At 37.4% G+C, this 25,075-nt stretch overlaps 3 protein-coding genes across 3 annotated transcripts; 1 reads left to right on the top strand and 2 right to left on the bottom strand.

Annotated features, from left to right (window-relative positions):
• Nucleotides 1-2,618: 2,618 nt before the first annotated feature.
• Nucleotides 2,619-5,649, bottom strand: LOC135150455 (uncharacterized). Its single transcript, XM_064086761.1, has 8 exons — nucleotides 5,283-5,649; nucleotides 4,667-5,142; nucleotides 4,385-4,591; nucleotides 3,617-3,947; nucleotides 3,268-3,500; nucleotides 2,982-3,185; nucleotides 2,791-2,883; nucleotides 2,619-2,657 (listed from the first exon to the last, which is right to left on the bottom strand). Exons 1-8 carry the CDS (start codon nucleotides 5,647-5,649, stop codon nucleotides 2,619-2,621), a joined length of 1,950 nt encoding a protein of 649 aa, XP_063942831.1.
• Nucleotides 5,650-5,994: 345 nt separating this feature from the next.
• LOC135150454 (uncharacterized) lies at nucleotides 5,995-9,334 on the bottom strand. The gene is made up of 2 exons (XM_064086760.1): nucleotides 6,804-9,334; nucleotides 5,995-6,715 (listed from the first exon to the last, which is right to left on the bottom strand). Exons 1-2 carry the CDS (start codon nucleotides 9,332-9,334, stop codon nucleotides 5,995-5,997), a joined length of 3,252 nt encoding a protein of 1,083 aa, XP_063942830.1.
• Nucleotides 9,335-15,206: 5,872 nt separating this feature from the next.
• On the top strand, nucleotides 15,207-23,261 carry LOC108206292 (probable LRR receptor-like serine/threonine-protein kinase RFK1). The gene is made up of 24 exons (XM_017376538.1): nucleotides 15,207-15,368; nucleotides 15,539-15,719; nucleotides 16,153-16,224; nucleotides 16,302-16,370; nucleotides 16,519-16,590; nucleotides 17,091-17,162; nucleotides 17,277-17,348; nucleotides 17,434-17,505; nucleotides 17,592-17,663; nucleotides 17,750-17,824; nucleotides 17,912-17,983; nucleotides 18,087-18,155; nucleotides 18,281-18,349; nucleotides 18,426-18,488; nucleotides 18,836-18,883; nucleotides 19,168-19,211; nucleotides 19,830-20,203; nucleotides 20,316-20,511; nucleotides 20,664-20,813; nucleotides 21,026-21,144; nucleotides 21,220-21,430; nucleotides 21,653-21,890; nucleotides 22,103-22,253; nucleotides 22,412-23,261. Exons 1-24 carry the CDS (start codon nucleotides 15,251-15,253, stop codon nucleotides 22,859-22,861), a joined length of 3,129 nt encoding a protein of 1,042 aa, XP_017232027.1. The 5' UTR covers nucleotides 15,207-15,250; the 3' UTR covers nucleotides 22,862-23,261.
• The last annotated feature ends 1,814 nt before the right edge of the window (nucleotides 23,262-25,075 follow it).

Here is a 25,075-nt window from a genome sequence, read left to right as displayed (position 1 = left end):
TTAAAAGTTACAAATATTTTTCTGAGAGTTTCTGTTTCTTTGCCGAACACTTTAATCAGTTGTAACCTTCTAATTTCTAATTCAGTTTTTTTACTTTAATAGTTTCCTATGCAAGTGTTTTTAACTTGCAAAACCTATGTTGTGCTGATGCTGGTGCCTTCATCTTGTTCATTGCTTCTTCTAGAATGCTTCATGCTTTTCAGTTCCTGGTATTGGAGAGTTGAAGGCTTGTAGCTCCCATAGAAACAAGGTATATACATCTCTCGTTTTAGCAATCTTTTTTGTTGCCAATGAAGCTTTTTAGTGTGTGTATTGTGTTCCCTAACATTTATATATGGATGATAAGGATATAGATTCTTACATGTGGGTTTAAGCAAAACTAGGATTACAACATGTTAAGTTACGGGCTCATCTTAGGCCTGCTGTGACCTCATTAAAATTTTAAGCTAAAATATGTTTATATTATGCTATTTTACCCAAACAGAAGGTGTCAAATGGAGGTTAATTGGATCAAACACTTGTGATTAAAAGTTTCGTTACTTTTATTTCTCTATTTCTGATTTTGTGGCAATTTTTGCAGGATATAACCAACTTTGATGTTCTGATAAGATTGATAAGATAGACAGATTAATGCATTTTCCTGTACATTTAACTAAGTTTGAAAATAATCTGGACATGACACTACTACATAGATGGCCAATTGTAATGCCCAAGTCATGTTACAATAGGCCCAATATCCGTTACAATAGAGCTACTGTAACACTAATGGGCGTTACGTTTGCGAACGTTACAATTGGCCCCTATAGTAACACAAACAGGAATCAACTGTAACAGCCAAAAAACGTTACAGCAGTGCCCTACTGTAACATAATATGGGGATGCTGTAACGGTAAACCACTGATACAATAGCACATTCCACCGGTCAAGCTAGCATGTGGGTCCCACATATGCCACGTCAGCATGTGGGTCCCGCAGAGGCCAGGTCAGCATGCGGGACCCACAGAAGCCACGTCAGCGTGTGGGTCCCACGGAGACACGTCAGCATGTGGGACCCCCACCTGCCACGTCAGCATGTGGGACCCACAGAGGCCACGTCAGCATGTGGGTGCCACAGATCCACGTCACCATGTGGGTCCCACTCAGCCACGTCACCATGTGGGACCCACACCTGCCACGTCAGCACGTGGGACCCACACCTGCCACGTCAGCACGTGGGACCCACAAAGCCACGTCAGCGTGGTGGGGCCTCCGCAGCCACGTCAGCCGGTGGGACTATTGTAACAGTAAAAAGGTGCTTTGGAAACACTAAGTGGACTAACTGTAACACAAACATTAATCACTTGTAACGTTAAAATGAGCTATTGTAACACATATTTAAAAATTTTCTGCAATGCCTGCATTGTTTTTGGAGCATTCCCATTAAAAATATAAATAATCCAACAAACAATCCAACAAACATCCATCCAAACTTCCCACCATACATCCACCTAAACTACAAATACCAAACTCCAAAAGAACAAATATCCAACCATCCTCCAACACAAATCAATCCCATGCAAACCATTTAAGACACGTAACATCAAAACAATCTGACAACAAAATGAAGGACGACAAATTCATATTAACTAAGTTTTACGTAAAAACAGTTATATTAAAGAGTCGGTGGTGCCATGGGTGGTGCCAGGAGCGGTTCCAGAAGCGGTGCCAGGAGTGATTGGAGTGCCAAATTGATCTCCATCACTAGAAACAGTTGCACAAAAGTCATGAGTAATGTCAACTTTCAGACCCGGATTTGCCTCTCCGAGTTTCTTCAGCAACCAGGCCATGTTATGTTGAACTTTTGTATTGACCTTTGCTTCCATCTCACTCTCTAGCTGAGCAATCTTTGTGCGCAGCTCCTCGACTGTAGATTGTGTAACCGGATCAACTGGAGTTTCTGTCGAAGCTGCTGTTTTACCTTGCCTTCCCACCAACCAATCTGGCCGGTTCTTTTTCTTTTTGGGAACGAGCTCAGCTGCATCATTTCCTTCTTTCGTTATCTTTTCAACAGACTCCTACAAGAGAAAGTTTTGTCAAGTGTACAGAGGTAGAGGTAAAATGAGTTCAAATATATATACTTTAGAAGATAATTTACTTACAATTTTTTTCTTAATTGCTTTTGGACTTAACTTGTACTCGTGCCCAGGCTTGCGCTTGCGACTTTCTACAAATATTTTAGCCTCTGATGGGGACCTCTGATTTGGGTCATCTTGTTTCTGTCAAGTAACAGAAACAACACTTCACTCGTAAGTAGACTATGAATTAGACAAGCTTGGTACGGGAACATTGAAGGTAGACAAAAAATCCAAGTAATCGGAAAATACACTTCACTCGTGAACTTTTCAAACTAATTAAACTAAAATTGAATTTAACAACTGTGAATTTGGGCATTACATAATTTGAGTGCATTTTTAAAAATAGGATTAAAAAACTGCCAAACTCAAAGCTAAACTCAAATTAGCGTACCAAGTCCAAACTGCTATTTAATCCAATAAAAATTTAAATGCAGAAGATTTAGAGTGCCTAATCTACCTTCAAATATTATTGAAGTCTGTGCCTATTATAAACTCATATGGCAATTATCCAAAAGTAACATCAAACTGGCGATTATCAACACTCTAAAAATTAATATAAGAAAAAGGTACAAGGTACTCAATTTTATTTCTTACAAATTACGGACATCATCAATTAACAAATATTTATGACAAATTATTAAAAGCTATAGGGTACTCAAGTTGTTTATGTTCATACCAGTGTTGTTCTAAGCTCAGCAAGACTCTTGCAACCGAGAGTGTGTGTCTCAACATACATATTGCGACGAGCCTTATTATCCTCAGCCAAAATCTGTTACCAAAACAATGTTATCATATTTTACTTTCCATATCAAATGGCGTGCAGCAAATTAATTTCTAAACTATATACTTGCCACCTTATAAATATACCTGAACTCCATCGTCCGCCCAGTAGTCCAACAGCATCTTAAAATCCTCGAGCGGAATATGATCCGGCCTGTTTTGAATCCTCTCCTCATCATTGTCAAATTGGGAGTAATGCATCAGCTTGACACGAGACTTGTGTGTTCTCCAGGATGAATTAAGTGTCTTGTACACCCACTTTTCCCCTTCTGGTGCTATATCAAACCTCTCCTATAATGTGTCAACATATAACTTGAATGAGTTGGTGCACAGATATGAGAAAAGTAAGTAAAGTTGAGGTTATAGAGGTCACCAAAGTATATTCCAACATTTTCTTCTTCAAATCATCTGGAACAACATGCCAATTAACATAAGTAAGTGACACGTGATCCTTAACTAGAGTCCCCAGGAAATTGCTCAACTCGGATCTAGTTTTGCGCTCTCCAATTGGTTGACCTCGTTTACTCAGTTTAACAAAGATCTTTTCAGCAGCAGTCCTAGCATGAACTTTTAACATTTTTGAACGTCCTCTACGTCTTTTAGGTTCTGTTCAGATAGCCATCAATAAAATAAAATGCAATTACCATATTATTGCTAATAATCCTACTAATTATTAAAAAATGAGACGTACAGAAGAAATAAAGTACAAATGACCATATTACCTTCTTCTACTTCTTCACCTTCACTTCCATTTTGTAAATCTGTATCACCAACATCCTCTCTCCTCATTTCAGCTTCAAGATTCTGCTTCTGACGTTCTCGCAGGGCCATATACGCAGCAATTGTACCACTTGGTGCAGAATTATCCCCTTGTTTTAGCAGTTTGCTGCATGTTGGCTTTATAAGTTTTGCACTTTTGGTACTAGCAGCAGCAACCTTTTTGCCTTTGTCGATAGGATCCACCGGATCCTTATCACCCAAATCCTTATCATTTGCTCGCGAACGAGTTCTGGGACCAGGTATTGCTTTCCGTTTCTGGACAGATTTGATTCCCTATGCAGTAAATATTAAACACAAATGAAGAAAAAATGTACATAATAACTAAAACAGATATATATTGTGATATTGTTAATTTAATAAAAAAAATCATTTAGAAATTTTAAGACATAATTATTGCATGCAAATTGTGTCTAGCCTAATACAAATGAATAAGCGTTAACAAAACAAACTTAAAATTAACAACACAACTTTTAAAATTTCTCAAAAAAGAAAGCATTAACAACTCTTTTTTATCTATATTCTTGATTACTAATTAAGTTAAGAGGCCTCTACCAACAAATGAAGAAAAAATGTACATAATAAGTGCAAAATCAAATGCAACCCCTTACACAAAATTACCCAATAGGTTCATATAATTTCACAAACAGCTAATTAATAATAAAATAAACACAAATAAAGAAAAAGTGTACATAATAAGTATAAAATATTACCTCTGAAGTGTCATCACTTTCATCTCCCGTCTCATTTTCCACAACATATTCAGGATCTTCCCGATCCTTATTTTCCTTTGTACTCTGCTGGACTATCGGCTTAATTGGATTAGCAGCATATTTTCCTAATCCGAGTTCCTTGAACTTTTTTTTGTTTTCTTCCACATTCTGAATTTTACGCAGCTCATACTCATTCACTCGGCCCGACTGCAAGTGTGAAATCAGGAAAATATCAGTTGGTATGTTAGAAAATAGGTGTGAGCTAAGGGAAAATATTACTACCTCAATTGTATCCAATTTTGATAAGTGTAACCTCCTTTTCGCCACCAATGCAGATACAGCGTTGGGGCTTACATCTTTCTTCCACTGAGGGTTGCTTGAAAGATTCTTCTGTAGGTCCTCCAAACGCGGTGACTTTGACAGATTGTTGTTTTCAACCTCTTGCAAATGAGTTGAGCTTCGAAGATTCTTTGGAGGTGTCTTTGGCAAATTGTTGTTTTGAACCTCTTGCACATGAGTTGAGCTTCGAAGATTCTTTGGAGGTGTCTTTGGCAGATTGTTGTTTTGAACCTCTTGCAAATGAGTTGAGCTTCGAAGATTCTTCTTCGCTAGCTCCTGCAAACGTGGTGATTTTGGAAGCTTGTTCTGTTCAACCTCCTGCATCTGAGGTGACCTTGGAATCCTCTTGCTTTGCCTTTGTTGCTGTAGTTGGTGTGAAGAAACAAAAGTACGCCTATTCTGTTTGATTTGTAGATGTTCTGCAAAAAATTGCAGAAAGACACAAATCAGTAAACATGTGTCTCATGAGATTAAACACATAAGCAAGCCTTATTATAAGTAAATATGACTTAGTAATTTGTTATTATATTTAAATTTAAAATTTGAAATAAGAAATGACCTTTAAGTATGTTCTTTCTTGGTCGTACGACTAGAAATGGCACCCCTGGCTCCAGTGGCTTGCATTCTTTGTCAACAACACAATCCACATATATATTTATGTCCCCACCACTTTCGCAGGCATCTACCAGTTGAAGCAAATCTGAATCACACTTCAGAAGCTTCCATTGTAGGGGTTTTCCATTCAGCACATATAATCCTCCAATTTCAGTACAGTTGAGGCAATCCTTGACATTTTCTAGCGCCACTGTATATGAAAATTCATCCACGTCTTGGCAGTTGAAAATAATACTCTTCCCCCCTGAATAACTTGTCTTGTTGAATGTGCCATCATAGTTATACCTCACATTCACCAACTTCTCTGCCATCCTACAAAAATGAACATATATGGATTAAAAGGAGACCAATTATGCGGATAATTGAAAAACTGAACTAGACAACTAAATATAAAGACAGAAGTGATTGTTATTAAGTTAAGGAATGATCATCAAGAAAGATAGAATTATGCTACAATTCCACAATTATATATGGAAAACAGTTAACTAACATTGGACCATAGCAACACAAGTTTAATTAACTATGAGAAACAGTTAGTTAGTTCAGAGATCATCACCAATATTAAAACATCGCCAATAAATTTCAGTCTCCTAAATTACATATCAGCAACCAAAACATCTCCTAAATTACATATTACCAAAGAGTTTTTTTTTTACTTAAGTTGGTGATACAGGGACTTGTCTTTTAGGGATATCTTCCCTGAACCAACTAAATTCACCAACTTGATTTTGTAGTTGGAAATCAAGATTAGAATCATGTTTATCAGGAGGGTTGTTTTCTTCTTCCAACAAATCTTGGTCTTCAGCGTCACACCAAACCCTTGGTAGTCTTTTCATAACATATTGAACAGATTTTGCAATTGGATCTTCCACATAGAATACTTGCTGCACTTGTGAAGCAAGAACATAAGGATCAGATTTGTGACGGGACTTGTTAAAATTGACCCTAGTCAGACCAAAGGGATCTTTTTCTTCTTGGTACCAGCAACACTTAAACATAACCACCCTGAATACTCCCCAGTAATCAACTTCAAAAATATCTTCAATAGACCCATAGTAGTTCACTTCCCCGATAATTGGATTTTTGTCCTTAGAATTTGCAAAACTAGTGGTTTCAGCAGTTAAAAAAACTCCACTGTTTTGTGTGGTGCATCGAGAATCTCTCTTCTTTGTGTGGAATCGATAACCATTTATGAAATACCCGCTAAACCTCCTCGCTGTTCGATTGGGACCTAATGCTAACACTTGTAACTCGGTTGAATTGGTGTCCAGATTTTCAACTTGGACCTTTAACCATCTCCAAAACTCTTTGGAGTGTGTTTGCTCCTTTTTGTATCGTTCTGAAGTTTGATCTGCTTCAACTGAAGCTCGATGAATCCTATCAAGTAAATAATTGAAACTGTTTATAAAAGAGGCATTTTAATTAGTTTTTATTATTTAATAAATGTAAGGACTAGAGAACTTACTCAAGCAAAGCCTCAATTTCCTTATTGCCGCTATTGAACAGAGTGTACGTATGACATGCTTTCCATTCTGAATCTTCTAATTGGAAAACTTTGCCATCTTTATTCCTTCTTGTTCCAATATGGTACGTCACATTTGTTGGACATCTTCCAAAATCAGTATTTTCTTTTGCTTCTTCACAAACCAAAAATCTTGAACAAAATGTGATACACTCCTCTGCTAGGTAGCCTTCTGCAATTGAGCCTTCTGGTTTGCTCCTATTACGTACATATGATTTCAGCTTTGCAAGATACCGCTCAATAGGATACATACACCGAAGGTGCACCGGTCCGCCGCATTTAACTTCATTACACAAATGGACAGGTAGGTGAACCATGATGTCAAAGAAGGCAGGTGGGAATATTATCTCAAATTCACAGAGAATTTCAACAATTTCTTCTTGCAACCTCTCAATATCATCCAAGACAATCACCTTGCTCCATAAGCCTCTAAGAAATTCACTTAATTTGATCAACGGCTTTGCCACCTCAGGTTTTAGTGATTTCTTTGCAGCAAATTGTAACAAGTAGTGGAGGATAAAATGCGCGTCATGGCTTTTATACCCCACTACTTTTCTCTCGTCTGTGTGCACGTAACGACTTATATTAGCAGCACAGCCATAAGGCAGTTTCACATTCTTCAACAGCTTGCAAAATACATCTTTCTCCTTATCTGTCATGTCAAAGATGGATGCCATAATCTCGTAAGTCTCTCCATCTGCACCTTTAACAGGGTGAAGTGACTTCCTTATTCCCATTTCTTGCAAATCAAAGCGAGCACCCAAGTGGTCTTTTGACATGCCACCAATATTTAGTAAAGTACCTAATATATTGTCGCATAAGTTTTTTTCTATGTGCATAGCGTCAAGATTGTGTCGAAGTTGAACATGTTTCCAATATGACAAATTAAAAAATATTGACCTCTTTTTGAAAGGAGAGTCGATTTTACGCTTTCTATTTCCCATTCCCTTGCGTTTCTTCCCAAATTGATTTTCAAACCCAAACAACAATTCTTCGATATCCTTTCCCGTTAATGGATCCGGAATCTGCCTCGTTTCAATCTGCCCATTGAATCTTTTCTTGTCAAACCTCCATTTGTGTGAAGGATCGAGATATTTTCTATGATTCATGTAGCACATTTTTCTACTATGTTTCAGATATTCTGAACAAGTTTCGTAGTGACATATTGGACACGCTAGTCTACCCTTTGTGCTCCAACCCGACAACATAGCGTATCCTGGAAAGTCACTAATGGTCCAAAGCACCCTTGCCCGTAAATTAAAGTTATGATCAGTCAAGGCATCATATGTTTGGATGCCGACATCCCATAATTCTTTCAATTCGGCAATCAAAGGCTGCATATAGACATCGATACTATTTCCTGGAGATTCTGGTCCCGATATTAACGTTGAAAGAATCAAATTTTCCTGTTTCATGCAGAGCCAAGGTGGGAGGTTGTAGTTTACAAGTAGAATTGGCCATGTACTATGACTTAAATTCATAGAACGAAATGGATTAAATCCATCAGCAGCTACACCTAGTGAAATATTTCGAATTTCCGAAGAAAAATCAGGATACATAGCATCCATTGTCTTCCAAGTTTCGGCGTCCGCCGGATGCCTTAGTTTCCCATCTTTCGTCCTTCCCGCTGCATGCCATGTGTTCAATTTGGAAGATTCCTTGGACAGGAACAATCTTTGTAGCCTAGGCTTTAGTGGAAAATATCTCATAACGTTTGCTGGCACTTTAGTAACTAACTTCTCTGGATCGTTATTATGGGCAGACCCTTTCTTCTCTTGTATAACCCACCTAGATACCCCACAAATATCACAGACTTGTTTATTTTTATTTGCTTCCCAATACAACATGCAACTATTGGGACAAGCATGTATTTTCTCGTAATGAAGGCCCAAGTCCCTAATCATGTCCTTCGCAGCATTGAAGGACAAAGGCATATTTGCTTCGGGGAAAGCATCCTTTATCAACCCCAATAATTCCCCAAAAGCAGAATTGCTAATTCCATGACTACATTTTAAATGGTAAAGCCTGATCATAAAACTTAAACGAGAAAATTTCTTGCAGCCGGGATAGAGTGGTTGTTTTCCCTCTTTCAGATGCCGATAAATCTTTTTAGCCTCCGTATCTGGTCCATCGTCTAAATTCTCAAACATCTTCCCCATTGCTTCTAAATTATCACCAAAATCATACCCCGTTTCGCAATCCATAAAGTCAGAACCTATATTTGCGGTACTATTTTCGACTTTCTTTTGCGAGACATCATATATCCATTGGACATGTAAAGCGGAAGGCCCTCTGCAAATGAGATGATCATAAATCACATCCTGACGATGCCAATATTGACCATTACATTTCTTGCAGGGGCACTTCATTTCTTCACCTACGGAATAAAGGGGAAACGCATTTTCCACAAATGCTTGAATCCCACTGACATATGCTTCACTGTACCTAGGTAGTCCTATCCAATCAGCCTCCATTCCTAAAAGCTAGTCACCTTAAAAAAAAAAAACATAGTAACTAACATAGTATCATGTTCAGCCTAACTAACTAACATAGTATCATGATTCAGCCAAACATTAACAATAATACTCAAAATACAAATGACAATCACTTAAAAATATCAGTTGGTATGTAAACACAGTGTACATAATTACAAGCATGCATAGAGACAGCGAGAGGGGGAGGGGAGAGAGAGCGAGCGAGAGAGAGAGAGAGAGAGAGTGAGAGAGAGAGAGAGAGAGTGAGAGAGAGAGAGAGAGTGAGAGAGAGAGAGAGTGAGAGAGAGATAGAGTGAGAGAGAGTGAGAGAGAGAGAGCTGGAGAGAGAGAGAGAGAGAGAGAGAGAGAGCTGGAGAGAAAGAGGAGGGAGCGTAAAATATACCTAATCCCCTTGGTGAGAGCTTAAATCGAGCTTGGCTGCCTTCGAAACCCTAGGTGACAACTTCTCTGCTTCGAACCCCCAAACCTCGAAACCCTAATTTTGAAACCCTAATTTTGAAACCCTAATTTTGAGAGCGCCGGAGTTGAGTGAGGTTGAGGTGAGAGCGAGGTGAGGTGAGGTGAGGTGAGGAGAGAGAGAGCGAGGGAGGTGAGAGAGAGCGAGGGAGGTGAGGTTGAGCGAGGTGAGGAGGAGCGCGTTAACTGTAATTAGCGATGAGATAGTGGAGAATAACTGTAGTTAGCTTCGATTTGGGGGGGAAAACATGCCGCCCATTTATTTTTAATATATTTAATATTTATTTTATTATTTTGACATTCTTTTAATATTTAATATTATGTTTTATAAATTTAATAAGTACAAATAAAGCAATATTTAATATATTCTTATATTTTCAGAAATTTAAGTGCAAAATTACATTATTATGCAATATCGTTTAAAAGATATTTAAAAACATGAAAGTGAAAGTATAACTAGCATTATTATATTACATTGTCTATTGAGATACGACACAACCCGTGCGCTATATTTTCCGATTATTTTTTCCCAACACCCGGAAGGGTATTTAATATCATCGGTACGGTTGGATCGTCTTAAAAGATATTCAAAAAAAACAAACAGTCAATCCATAACTATCCCCAATACAAGTATTCTGTGCTACACAACTTACACTACAGAGATACGACACAACCCGTGCGCTATATTTTTCGATTATTTTTTCCCAACACCCGGAAGGGTATTTAATATCATCGGTACGGTTGGATCGTCTTAAAAGATATTCAAAAAAAACAAACAGTCAATCCATAACTATCCCCAATACAAGTATTCTGTGCTACACAACTTACACTACAGAGATACGACACAACCCGTGCGCTATATTTTTCGATTATTTTTTCCCAACACCCGGAAGGGTATTTAATATCATCGGTACGGTTGGATCGTCTTAAAAGATATTCAAAAAAAACAAACAGTCAATCCATAACTATCCCCAATACAAGTATTCTGTGCTACACAACTTACACTACAGAGATACGACACAACCCGTGCACTATATTTTTCGATTATTTTTTCCCAACACCCGGAAGGGTATTCAAAAAGATATTCAAAAATTTAATCGTTTTAAAATTTGTTCATAAATATTCAAAGGGCACTTTGACCGTTTTGACTGTTATAGAATTGCCCCAAATCATTTTTAAAATTTGTTCATAAATATTCAAAGGGCACTTTGACCGTTTTGACTGTTATAGAATTGCCCCAAATCATTTCTAAAATTTGTTCAAAAATAACACTTGTGGGACCCACAAGTGCCACATCAGCAGAAGTGGGACCCACATGTGGGGACCACATGCCACTCCGCGCGGCTCATCTCCGAAACACACATCCCGAGCCTCACATCTATCATTTTTCCTCCTCTATCATTTTTCCTCCTCTCTCTCTTCTATCATTTTTCCTCCTCTCTCTCTTCTTTCATTTTTCATTTTTCATTTTCATCCCCTCTCTTCCCCTCTTCGCATCTCTTCCCCTCTTCGCAAATCCAAAATGAAATCGAGGTTTCTAAATCAATAATCTAATCCATGGATTGTTGAAAGCCTTCGAATTCGACAATAATTGATTGAATAAATATTCAATTTCTAATTTAAATCGTTAATAATTGATTGAATTTAAATCCATGGATTGTTTCTAATTTCCTTCGAGATTTATTGCAGGGGAACTCAGTGGACTAAGCATGGTGAGTCTCGAAGCTTCGTTCGAGATAACGAAGCATGGAAGCGAGTCAACTCAGTTGTTGACTGAGTTCACCAGGTGAGTCTCGAAGCATGGAAGCGAGTCAACTCAGTTGTTGACTGAGTTCACCAGGTGAGTCTCATGAGGTCCAAACCATGAGCCCAGGTGCAAATCTAAATCCATTTTTCATTCAAATTCGAATTCATTTTCTGTGGTTTACAATTGATTGAATTTAAATCCATGTACTAATTTAAATCCATGTACTAATTTAAATCCATGTACATATATATTGAGCTTCTTTGGTGCTAATTGTGTTTATGGTGCTATTTGTGTTTATTGTGAATCATGGGAAAAACAAGTGAATTATTCAAAAACTCTTTGGGATTTACAAAATACGAGTTTTTAAGCATTTTAAGCTACGAAGACTTTACAAAAAACGAGTTTATGGTATTCAGAAGGGGCTTTTTAGTCTGTTGGCATTTTAGTGGGCAAGTGGGCATATCACCTCATCAGCCATAAATACAAAAACTATAATCACCTCAGCAGCTTTTTAGTCTAATTGAGTAAGAAACTATATACACGCTACTGGCTTTTCAAAACTGAGAAAGAAACAAAACTTCAAAATCAGATGAATACAAACTGAGAAACGAAAAGACAAAAGAAACAAAAGACCAACATACTTAAACCAACCATAAACATCAACAATACTTAAAATCTACCATAAATACAAAAACTATAATCACCTCAGCAGCTTTTTAGTCTAATTGAGTAAACATTAGAAAACCCATTTTAACACTACACACTACTGGCTTTTCAAAAGTCCACCAGTCCACTTTTTAGTCAAAATGAGTAACATTAGAAAACCCATTTTAACACTACACACTACTGGCTTTTCAAAAGAAACATCAAGAAACCAGACTTAAAACCAATATGAAATCAGATGCTTAAAACCAACTTGAAAAATAAACCAGACTTAAAATCACCAACATACATAAAAACCATACTTAAACCATACATAAAAACGATCACCAGTTAAACCAAATCAAATCATAAAGGCATAAAAACATAAGGCACCTCAGACCAAAACATGAAAAAGACCACCATACTTAAAAACCAGGCTTAAAACCAGATGCTTCAAATCAGATGCTTCATAAATCAGTTATACTTAGAAACCAACAAATCATACTCAAATCATGCTTAAACCAACAAATCACCAACAAATCATACTCAAATCAGATGCATACAATAGAAACTAAACCATACAAAAGAAACCATCAACATCAAACCATTCTTAAAATCCATCAGAAACATAATTAATTAAAGTTCTTAATCCTTACATCATAAAATCCATCATAAACATACTTAATCCTTACATCAACAAAATATACTTAAACAAAAGTTCTTAATTAAACAAAATATAATTAACATACTTAAAAAACATACTTAAACAACCATCCCGGCCAGCCCTCACCAAGCGACCCGCCTCAACGTCCATGACGCAGTCGCTGGACCAGTTGCGATTGCTCCACCATCACTGCTTTGAGATCATCCCCGAGCATCTCCACCATCTTGTTCAGGGTAGCAGTCAACTGGGTGAGTTCCACCATCTGCTCACGGAGGGTTGCTAGGTGACCATTCAGGTTGCACAGAGATTTCTCCACATTCTCTGTATATATGGGCTGTGTTACCGAGTTCGAGGCAGAGTGGTTGCTATGAAAAATAAAAAAATGATTACATGCATAGATTAGTGATTACAAAAATGAAAGAAAACGAAAACGAAAAGAAAACGAAAACGAAAAGAAAACGAAAGTGATTAATTACCTTGAAGACGCCATGGAGTTTCCAACGAGAGATGAAGAGACGCTGAGAGGGTTTCTGTATAGCTTGAGAGGTTTCTGAGAGATTAAAATGAAAATGTTGGTGGAGAGGGTTATAAAAAGCTGTAAAAAACGCTTAAGCTACCCCTGGTGCATTCACCAATAAAAATTTGATTGCACACGGCATTTTTGGAACACACGGCTGCTTCATTTTTTCATTTTTGCAACGTAAAAAATTAAAACACTGCATTTGTATTTTATTTTTTGATAATATTTAAATACATAAATTAAACCCAATTGGTACGTTTTTTATAATTTTACAATCTCGATTAAAAAAAGTTTAAAAAAAATCTCGATTTTATTGTTCAAAAAAATCTCGATTATATTATTTTAAAAAATCTCGATTTTTTAAACAAAAATAAAAAAAATCTCGATTTTATTGTTTAAAAAAATCTCGATTTTTTTGTTCAAAAAACAAATTAATAAAAATAAAAAAAAGCTCGATTTTATTGTTTACAAAATCTCGATTTTTAAACAAAAATAAAAAACAGAAGTCATATAAGTATATGGGCCAGATTTTAAATAATTGAAACATGGGTAACCGATGAAATGGGCCTGATAAGCATAATTTTTTTTGGAGCCCAGCAAAGAAAAGATTATGTTATATTTTAGTTATGCATTGACAAACACAAAAAGCAATGTTGGTGGAGTGGTTTCTGACTTGTTTTGTTATGGGAGAGGTCATGGGTTCAATTCCCTTGGCCTTCAAAAATTTCAAAATATTTTTGAAGTACTGCCCAACACTGCCACGTCAGCGTCGTGGGGCCCACCGCTGCCACGTCAATGTCATGGGACCCTCATGGCCACCTGCCACGTCAGCAGAAGCAGGCCCACATGTGGGACCCACCTGCCACATCAGCAGTAATGGAGCCCACACGTGGGACCCGCACTGCCACGTCAGCAGTAGTGGGGCACACGTGTGGGACCCACCTGCCATGTCAGCAGCAGTGGGCCAACAAGTGTGGGACCTAAACGTGGGACCCACTAATTAAATAATTTTTTAATTAAATAAATAAATAATTAATTAATTAATTAATTAAATTAAATACATTATTGTAACAGTTGGATGTGGCGTTACACAGTTGCAACACTGTCACGTCTATTGTGACATTGAATTTCGGCTACTGTAATACGTCGTGAGGAGTGTTTCATTATGTCAAAATCTGCCTAGCTATTGTAACACAAGCGTTACAAGGGCGTTGCAATAGGCCATCTATGGCGTAGTGTGATTCGTCAGTGATAATATAGGTAGTTATTATGATTGCATGATTGATGCTAATACAACGTTTAATGACCAACTCTCTTAAAACTTTTAAGTGTTCTTATATCTTTAACAAATTGCATAGTCTGAGTGCATTACTTCTTTGTCACTACATACGTTTCCCTTCTTGTACATCAAGAATTCAAGAGAGCATGTGAGGCAAGACTTTATTTTCGAACTTGCGGTATTTTGAAACCGTTGAATACCTCATGAATTTAAATGCTGCTGCCCCATTTTTATCTAATACATCAGGGAAAATTTTGAAAAGTCTAATTTCACTTACTCTGGTTGGTACGGTTTCCCTGTCAAAGACTTGAAGTAGATGGAAAAGATTGCTAGCTTGATTAGGAACTAATACCTTATAAAAGTCGGGACTTGTACAGTTGTACCTGTCTGAAATAAATAGGAGTTGACACGACTAAGTTCCACTAAATTGAATCTCTTTTAACGTGGAAGATTTGGAGCTAGTCAGGATGCCTTTAATTCTACAGAAATTTCTAAATGGAGGCTGTGTGCGCGCGGGGGGGGGGGGGGGGGGGGGGGGGGACATAAATAGGACCGAGCTTAAAGATTTCAGTAGAATGATATAACAGATGGCAACAGCTATTGACACTATGTCTTTCTTGGTCATTACACTTTTCGTTGTTATACTAGCATTGTTGGAAGCAGGTTCTGTTGATGCAAAGAGTGGGCTTCTTCCGCAGGAGGAAGGTATAGTGAATTCTAGAAAATAAATTTATCTGAACATCCAGCTGATAAGCCTGTCATTTCTCCTACTGTATTGTATTAGAGTTTATAATATGGGTCACAAAATGTGTCATATATGTTTAACAAGTTAATCGGGGACTTCTTAACACATGAGTTTCTTTTGATGTATGTAGTGGATGCACTTCGTGAAATTGGCGAGCAATTGGGGAAAAAGGACTGGAATTTGAATGAGAATCCTTGTGATCAGAATAATCAAAACTGGAGAACTGCAAAATCATCTGGAAGGCCATGGTATAATAATACTGTCGAATGCAATTGCACCTACCCTGATGGAGTATGTCACGTGGAACACATGTATGTATTCAATCCAAAATACCATTAAAAATGATAACCTTTAAGCAAAATATTACAATTCAAAGTATTGGTGAAAGATTACACATGCATCCTTTTTTATTGAATCTTTCGGAAACTGCCCCAACGAGATGCACAGTTGAAAGTTGAAACTGAATTAGGCAATGTATTTAAAGTCGTCCTACCAGAAGATTTGTTATTAGATTCTGCTTATCAGTCCCTGTTTTTCAAGTTGTTATTTTCTTGGCAGTTTTTGAGCCTAAACTGTTGGTGCATAATATTCGGTGTAGCCATTAATCAGGTTTTCAGTATGCCGGTACCTTAAACAACACATAAATATAAATTTTCATCGGTGATTAAAGTGGTTTTGCGATTGCTTGTAGTTGTGGAAATAGGTGTACAATCTGATTGGTCACTTGTGATATATATGATACAGAATTCTGAAGGGCCAGAATCTGGATGGCATACTTCCACCATCCTTGTATAAGTTGCCTTATATCAAGATTATGTAAGTATTGCTCTGTAATAAAATCACATGTATAATTCACTATCTAGAATAATAAATACTTGCACCTACTGCTGCAGTGATCTTACTAACAACTATCTGCATGGCACCATACCCCGCGAATGGGTTTCATTACGTCTGGAATATCTGTAAGTTATGCCTGACATTTTATTCTAGCTATGATATTCGTTAACTTAATTTTCTTGCCTAATCTTGAGGCTGAACTTATGTTTACTTTATACATCAAATATAATTATGAATATAATTTTTAATCTTAACATTGATTGTATGATCCAGGTGCATAATTGTGAATCGTTTATCAGGAACAATTCCAGGATACTTGGGAAGCATAACTACTCTCACATATATGTAACCCTTCTCTCCCTCCCCCTCCCCCTCCCCCTCCCTCTCCCTCTCCCTCCCTCTCTCTCTCTCTCTCTCTCTCTCTCTCACACACACACACACACACACACAGAGAGCGACATGGCCATAGACACTCATGTACACATATATGTAACAAACACCTCTTTATGAACCTATCTTAACTTGCTTCATATTATATACTTGATCATCAATTTGGGAGAAAGCGGTCTTTTCCGTAGCTTTGCCAACAACTTGAGTAGTATCTACATGAACAAGAGTAGTTATGGTTCATATCTTAATTTGAAATAGTGGGGCGGGCCATATTTCATATGTAAAGAAATAAAGAATAAAAGCCGCTTAGCAAAAAAAAAGAATAAAACCCTTCCAAATGAAATCAAGGAACTGAAAATTTGAAAATTAAATTAATACAAATGAAGTACCACATATCTTTTATTTTATTTCTCTATGGTATGATTATTTACTCCACTCTATAATTGTGTTGCCAGCGACCTCGAATCGAACCAGTTCTGCGGCACTGTTCCTCCTGAGCTTGGCAACCTAGTTAACTTGAGAAGTTTGTAAGATATTTTCCCTTTTTACTTCTCACACATGATCGACAAATCTGTATTCTGTAACTACAGCTATGCAATTTATTTTGTATCTAATTTATCATACTGGAATTGAAATTTCAGGATGTTTTCGTCTAATCTTTTGACCGGACCGTTGCCATCTACTTTAGCCAGGCTCATAAATTTAACTGATTTGTATGCTTGATCCCAGTACAACAGTTATGGATGAACCATTGATTTTCTTCTGCTATTAAATCATTTTCTTGTGTGCTCCATGCAGTAGAATCAGCGACAACAACTTTACAGGGAAAATACCTGAATTCATACAAAACTGGAAACAACTTAAGCGACTGTAAGATCCTAAATATCTAATAGTATTTGGTGTTCTGTTTCTAACAGATTCTTGTACAATTGGCTAACACGTTGTTGTAAATTAAGAGATATTGGTGCCAGTGGGATGAGGGGACCAATTCCATCCGGTATATCTAGTCTTGATCAATTAACATCCTTGTAAGTGTTCGACTTAATTAAGGTGTTCTGTAGGATCTTAATTAGTTCTGATTCATTAGAATAATTGAAGCCATACTAAATTGCAGGACAATAACGGACATTGCTGGACCAACTCAGCCATTTCCTAATTTGACAAGAAGCGCAGGCAACTTAGAATTATTGTAAGTTTTTAATATTGTGGAATAGATATCACACGCATAAATTTGGGCAATCAATCTTTTTGATGAACTTCAGTCCTGACTCTACAGGCAATTGAGAAACTGCAATATTTCTGGAGAAATCCCTACATACATCTGGAAGATGGCACTCCTAGAAAAATTGTAAATAATTAATGAAAACAGATCATTGAATATATGTTTCCGTTTTCTTTTATTCTTATTTGCTGTCTATTGCAGTGAGCATGATTTCTAAACCTTTTGACAGGGATTTAAGTTTTAATAAATTAATAGGACAAATTTCAAACGACATCACCGGAGTGAAATTTAAGTTTGTGTAAGTGTGAACCAAAATTTCTGGCTTTTTATAGTCTTCTTACTTGCGCAAGTCCCATATGTGTACTTATGCTACTTAATGTTTAAGTACACCTCTGTTTACTAGCCACCCTCTGTTTCAAATAGGTTTTTAACTGGCAACATGCTAAACGGAGATGTTCCTAACTCAATCTTCTCAATTGAAGGAGCTAGTGTGTATGTACTCATTAATATAAAGTATGCATTTTTAAATTTTCTAGCAAGTTCATCTAACTTTTATAGTTTCCTGCAGTGACCTTTCCTACAACAATTTTACGTGGCAAGGTCCCGAGCAGCCTACTTGTCAACAGACCTCGTAAGAATGCCAGTTCAGTTACTTGTCTAATTTAGTGTTCAATTTTATATCTCTATCTATGTATAGATGCAGCACATTAAACATGCATGCACAAATGACAGAGGTAAACTCAGTACACTATTTTTCTAACCTCCTCTGCAATGGAACTTGGTTGAAAATTGTATAAAGACAATAAATAAATTGCAATTAAAAGCAGTCGCCACTACAGAAACATCCATACGAACACGTTGAAGAGAAAAACCCATCACTCTTTGCTTAGAAGCTTTTTAAAGCCCATATTATTCCAAATTTTTTATGTATATATCTGATTATCACTCATTGTTTCACATAACTTTTTTGATCTATAGAAAAATATACATCAACTTGTTCAAGAGCTCTTCATCCGGCAACACATTGTAAGTTAGCTTGCTTTTTCTTTTTTCTTCTTATAAGCATATTAGCAGACTCATAAGACCGATGATACACTACTCACGGATCCAGTCAAATATTAGATTAAAAACCAAAACAAAAATATGAAAAGTTACAGGTGATACACTCTCAGCAGAGGAATTGTTTTAAGTTTATATCAGGAGTACAGTTGTTCTTGTTTTCAAATATTCTAGCCAAAACTCTGTGGACAAATAACTTCAATGTTCTTTGACAATGTTTCTTACTATTTGTTCTTGTAACTAATTAACAGAAGGGACATTCTTCCATGCTCTAAAGATTTCATCTGTCCTAAATGTAAGCTTCTGGTGTGTTGCACTACTGTATTATATTTCTTTGCATTGCAGATATGCATGTAAGATACAAATATACAATGAAATTAAGGATGTTTAAAAGTGACGATAATCTATGTCATTTGAAAACCAAGTACTATCAAAGTAAGGAATCTCTCTATTGATTTAACTTAAGATCTCATATCTGTACTATAAAGCTATCATGTAGACTGAACTGACTATTAGCTCCTAGTGTAACTTTAATATCTCAATGTCAATAAAAGTTGTAAATTCAAACTTCTTACGTTTTTGTACTGTAAGGTTGAAAACAACTTAAGCTAGTTATATCACATATTTATCCTTGTTTTGAATATAATAATAAGTTCATGTTACTCATAATTATGCTTATGCCCATGTACTCCCCTTCTATTCACTAAGAGTCCCAGTTTAACTTTCAGCACTTAACTAATAACATTTAAAACTTGGAAGTGATGTGAGTTTGATTTTTTAATATAAATGTTGCAAAGGTTAACACTGTTGTAAGTTGCCTTTCAAGGGCAAATAACACTCCTATTGCATAATTGAGGAGTTTTTGTCTATTTATCAGAATTGGGGTGCAATTACATCTACCTTATATTTTCAGACGGGTGTTCTTTACATGTCAATTGTGGTGGAAATGACTTAAAAGAAGATAAAGAAAAATTTACAAATGAAGGAGATGATACAGCTGTTGGCGATGCAGCAAAATGGTACCCGAGTAAAAATAATCAGTGGGGATATAGTAGCACTGGGGACTTCCAGGATGATGGTAATAAACAAAACAAAGCTTTTGTGGCAACTCTACCATCACCCAATATCCCTCGAATGTACACTACAGCACGACTTTCTCCTATTTCACTTACATACGTCCGATATTGCCTGGAGAATGGGATTTATACTGTAAGCCTGCATTTTGCGGAAATTCAGTTTAATACATCCCGTAGTCTCGGAAGGAGAATATTTGATATTTATGTTCAGGTAATGACCCAAATGATGTCTATACAGAAGCCCGCTTGTTTGCTATCGCTTTTTTAAAAGAACGTTCTTTTATCAAATTGCAAGAATGATTTGATGGAATTTCTTTTATCAGGAAAAAATTGTTCAGAAGGATTTTAATATTCAAGAAGAGGCTCAAGGGGCGGAAAAACCTCTGATCAAACATTTTAATGCCAGTGTGACTGATAGCATCTTAGAGATCAGATTTACCTGGGCTGGCAAAGGGACTACACGTGTTCCTAAAAGAGGTGTTTATGGTCCTCTTATATCAGCGATCTCTGTGAATCCTAGTATGTTGCTACATTGAAATCAATCCTTAACTGAATCTAGTTCTTTGTCTACCATTACGAGTCTTTTTTTTTTATTTCTGTTAAGGTTTTCGCTTTACATGATGTCTGAGACTTATCCTACAGCTTGTGTTGTTTTCTGATTTCTTTTACAGATTTTAAAACTTGTAAAATTGGTGGAGAGAAGAAGAACAATAGCATTATATATGTTACTGTTATTATTCTGGCATTATTTATTATTACATCAGCAGTTATTGGCCTTCGGTGGAAAGGATGCTTGAATAGCAGAGAAAGAAGAGAGAAAAGTAAGAGCAAAACTATCGACTGAGAAAAGCTTTGATTTGACTCAAAAATATTCCACACTGCAACTTCAGCATAACTTTTATACTTTGTACTTGGATATGTTCGCGTTTCTACTTTCGTAAGGAAAATTAAATGATAAAGGGAATGAAAATATGATGAAAAATCCGTCATAAAACTACAAACATCCCAGTAATGACATGCTTATTTTGTGCAGTTTTGAGGGGATTAGATTTACAGACTGGTGTATTCACATATAAACAACTTAAAGTTGCTACCAACAACTTCGATGCTGCGAACAAGATTGGCGAGGGTGGTTTCGGATCTGTTTACAAGGTATATCAATTTCAGATTGCAGCCTTTTTTGTATGTTTATATACAGATTAATTATTTTCCTCGACTGAATTGCAGGGTATGTTATTGGATGGAACTATTATAGCAGTTAAACAACTTTCTTCAGGATCGAATCAAGGGAAACGTGAATTTGTGAATGAAATAGGCATGATATCTTCTTTACGACACCCCAATCTAGTCAGGTTGCATGGTTGTTGTGTAGAACACAAGCAACTACTACTAGTGTACGAATTCATGGAAAACAACAGCCTTGCTCGGGCTTTGTTTGGTAAGTTCATATATGCATCAAAATGCAGAACTCTTGTGATTGCTCGGAATTTTTTTTCAATCACAAGAGATATATGTGGTGCCACAAGTCTGATAGGCTTCCACACTTCTCATATGGGAGGTTACCGTACTAAAAAACATTTCATTTTTCCTGTACTCACAAGTATTAGCTAGTTTTTCCTTTTATTTTACTGGTGGATCTGATTACTATCGGTGCTGGCAGGTCAAGAGGAATCTTCGTTCGATTTGAATTGGCCCACAAGGCTACGAATTTGTATAGGCATCGCAAAAGGCCTAGTTTACCTTCATGAAGAATCCAATCTGAAAATTGTTCATAGAGATATCAAAGCTACCAATATACTTCTGGACAACGTTCTCAACCCAAAGATTTCAGACTTTGGTTTGGCCAAACTTGATGAAGAAGAGAACACTCATATTAGCACCAGAGTTGCTGGGACTATGTGAGCTATTAAATACCTTCTTACCTTAAAATAAGTAATTCAGATTCTTTATAAACTACATATCTCTAGCTATAAAGATTTGTTTTTATTTAGATTTAATATAGTAAACAAATAAGAATATGCAAATCTATCAAGTCCGTGGTTATATCTCAAAACATCATGTTACCAAGTTGGGAAATGTTTCACAATTTTTGTCATGTATTTACTTGCAGAGGGTACATGGCACCAGAATATGCATTATGGGGTTATTTGACTGACAAAGCAGATGTTTATAGTTTTGGGGTTGTTGCACTAGAGATTGTTTCTGGAAAGAGCAACATGAAAGATCTTTCACATAAAAATTACGTTTGCCTTCTTGATCGGGTAAGATCAATCATATTAGTTGACTTTAAAGTTCCTTGAAGGAATACTCAGATAGGAATAACACAAAGAAAATGAGAGGTTAAATCAACTTTGTTCGTCACTCAAATTTTTTGAGTAGATTCGTGTCCATTGTAACAAATTATCTGATTTCGTTCCAGGCTCTAGCTATGCATCAAGACAAGACATTGCTCGAGTTGGTGGATCCAAGGCTAGGTTCAGATTATAACAAAGAAGAGGCAATGAGAATGATTGAAGTAGCTCTATTATGCACTACTCGGACTCATGCACTCAGGCCAGTTATGTCTTCTGTACTAGGCATGCTTCGAGGTGATATTGGTATTCAAGAGTTGAAGGTGGAAGATCCCAATATGTACGGTGAAGATTATTACAATTTTCAAGGCCTGAGAGACAAATATAATGATAAGCTAAAGAGGAGAAAATCTTCAAGTGAATCTCAGTATGAGATTCCCATTGCTTCTTCCAGCGACATAAACAATGCCTCTTCCTCCACGTCAATGCATGACCTCTATCCAGTTGATCTTTATCCTCATACTGAGAGCTGGATTTCAAGGGATGACTCAAGCTTAACATCAGCTATAAAAGAATAGGTAAGCCTGCAACATATACAAGACGGAAAGCTACCAAGTGTGCAAACAAATGTATTTGTCTTTGTAGGTACTTATCAAGCCGCAGACTCAGCTTCTTGTAGTTAAAAGCTATTTCTGCATCTATCCCAATAGTATTATTGTTCCGTACCATTATGGAAGAAGATCCAGGTAAGATATGCATCTCCCCTGAAAAAGGTGAATGTTGATAATTAAATTTTGGTAATATGTGTGTTTGGCAGAGGTAATTTATAAATGAGTGCAGTGTTATCTTTATGCAGAGGCACAGGTCATAGTGGACAGACACTGGGCCTTTATTGAGGTGTTCTCTTTTGTCCTGTAAAAGAAAAGTGTTATGTTTTGCCATAATGTTAGTCATATTGTGAAGTTTTAAATTTTCTAATGTTCTTTTAGTAATTTGGGCATTGTTGTGATTAATACCGATTAATTGTTGCTTGTAGCTCTTTGAATTGGTCTCCAAATATCTAATTAATTATCTGATTAATCTCTCAGAATAATTCGATTAAGGACCTTATTCTGTGCATATACTAATTAAATCCCATTCACGCTTTTTATGATACTAAATTTAGATAGAAAAAATGACACTATATCTAATTTATGTGAGTCGAAAATATGTATAATAAGCATCTATGACAAAAAATTGTAATGCGGAACATCATAAAATGATCGAAAAATATAGCTAAAAATTCAGGACATTGTAAATTTTGTGTTTTTGATACTACATTTCTGTGATCAAAATAATAATTTATTGACTATATTTTAAAACTGGTATGTTATTATTATTTCAAGTTGTTATAGATAAAATGTATATGGTTTGAATGTGGTAATAGATTGTTACGCTCAAAAATAGGCCTGGGCCTCGACAGGCCCAAAAGGATGAATGGGCCCTATCAAGTTAGCAAGGGGTCTTATTAACCAGTCCAAAGGAGGGATGAACCGGCCCAATCCCTGCGAGAATGAAGAGGAGCTCGCCAGACAAAGGGGGGTCGCAACCCTTGGGCTCGCCAAAGAGGGGTCGCCCTCCCGGCCTCGCGTTGGATGGCCTCGCATCACCCCGGCTCGTTTTGGCTGGGAGGGGTCGCGAGGAGAACCGGGTCGCAGGCCCGGGGTCGTTTGCATAAGCCACCCGGCTCGGGACTTCTTGCCAATCTATTCTGCACTAATTGGTCCATTGGATCAACACTATCAGAGTTATATCATAATGATCGGGCTCCCTCGCCCCATAGAGGATGATCGGGCTCCCTCGCCCCATACGAGGATGATTGGGCTCCCTCGCCCCATAGAGGATGATTGGGCTCCCTCGCCCCATACGAGGACTTATTGGATCAATATCCATTCTCTGACCCGCTCCATGACAACCTCTTGCCATATGGGCCTAGGCCATGCGAGCACGGGCCTCCCCTGACGGCTGCCCTCAAGGTCCTACGGGCCTGGGCTTTGATGGACCGGACTGACACTTAGCCCGCGCTAAGAAGTTTGGCCCGTAAGAACTACGTGGTAGCTTGAACCCCTATAAATAGGGTACGTAGGCCTCTTGTGCTCATAATCTGATTCTTGCTGAGAAACGCTTGAGAACACTTTCTCTCTTTCTCTCGAGGATCAAACACAAGATCAGCTACATCATCCATCACTTCCCGTCCCGTGTTCTTCGCTGTTCCTTCCGGAAATCACTCAGGTACCCACATCTGTTGTTAACCAGTTTCTCCCGTTAACAATTTGGCGACCACAGTGGGAGGATTAACGACATCTTAGGGAGAAAGATGAGCCGAAGGAAGAACAGATCCAAGAGAGCCCGAAGGAGTCCTCAAGAGACTCAAAATGGGGAAGATAGCGTCACTCCCAGCAACGGGAGCCAGCCCCAGGTCACACCTGAGGGGGAAGCCCCCCCACCTAATCCCATCATGGAATACCTGCAGAATCTATCAAGAGACATGAAAACCATACAGAATCAGGTAGCCCGAATGAGTAAGCGGGGAGGCAAGAAGAAGAGAGTTTTCAGGAGGACTGGGCGCGGGCCGACACCTTCGGTGACCCCCAGGAACTTAGAGCGAGATTTCAACCGAGAAGCTGAGGGAGAGGGCACACTTGAGGAAAGTGAGGAGCCCCCCCGTTCCCGTCGGCCACCTACTCCCTCTGCTGCCAGAAGCACGAGTGTTCTCGACCGGTTGGGAAGGAGACTAACTGAGCATGACTTAA

This window comes from Daucus carota, chromosome 2 (genome assembly GCF_001625215.2).
Source record: "Daucus carota subsp. sativus chromosome 2, DH1 v3.0, whole genome shotgun sequence".
Taxonomy (NCBI): Eukaryota; Viridiplantae; Streptophyta; class Magnoliopsida; order Apiales; family Apiaceae; genus Daucus; species Daucus carota.
This window is presented reverse-complemented; position numbering and strand designations above follow the sequence as displayed.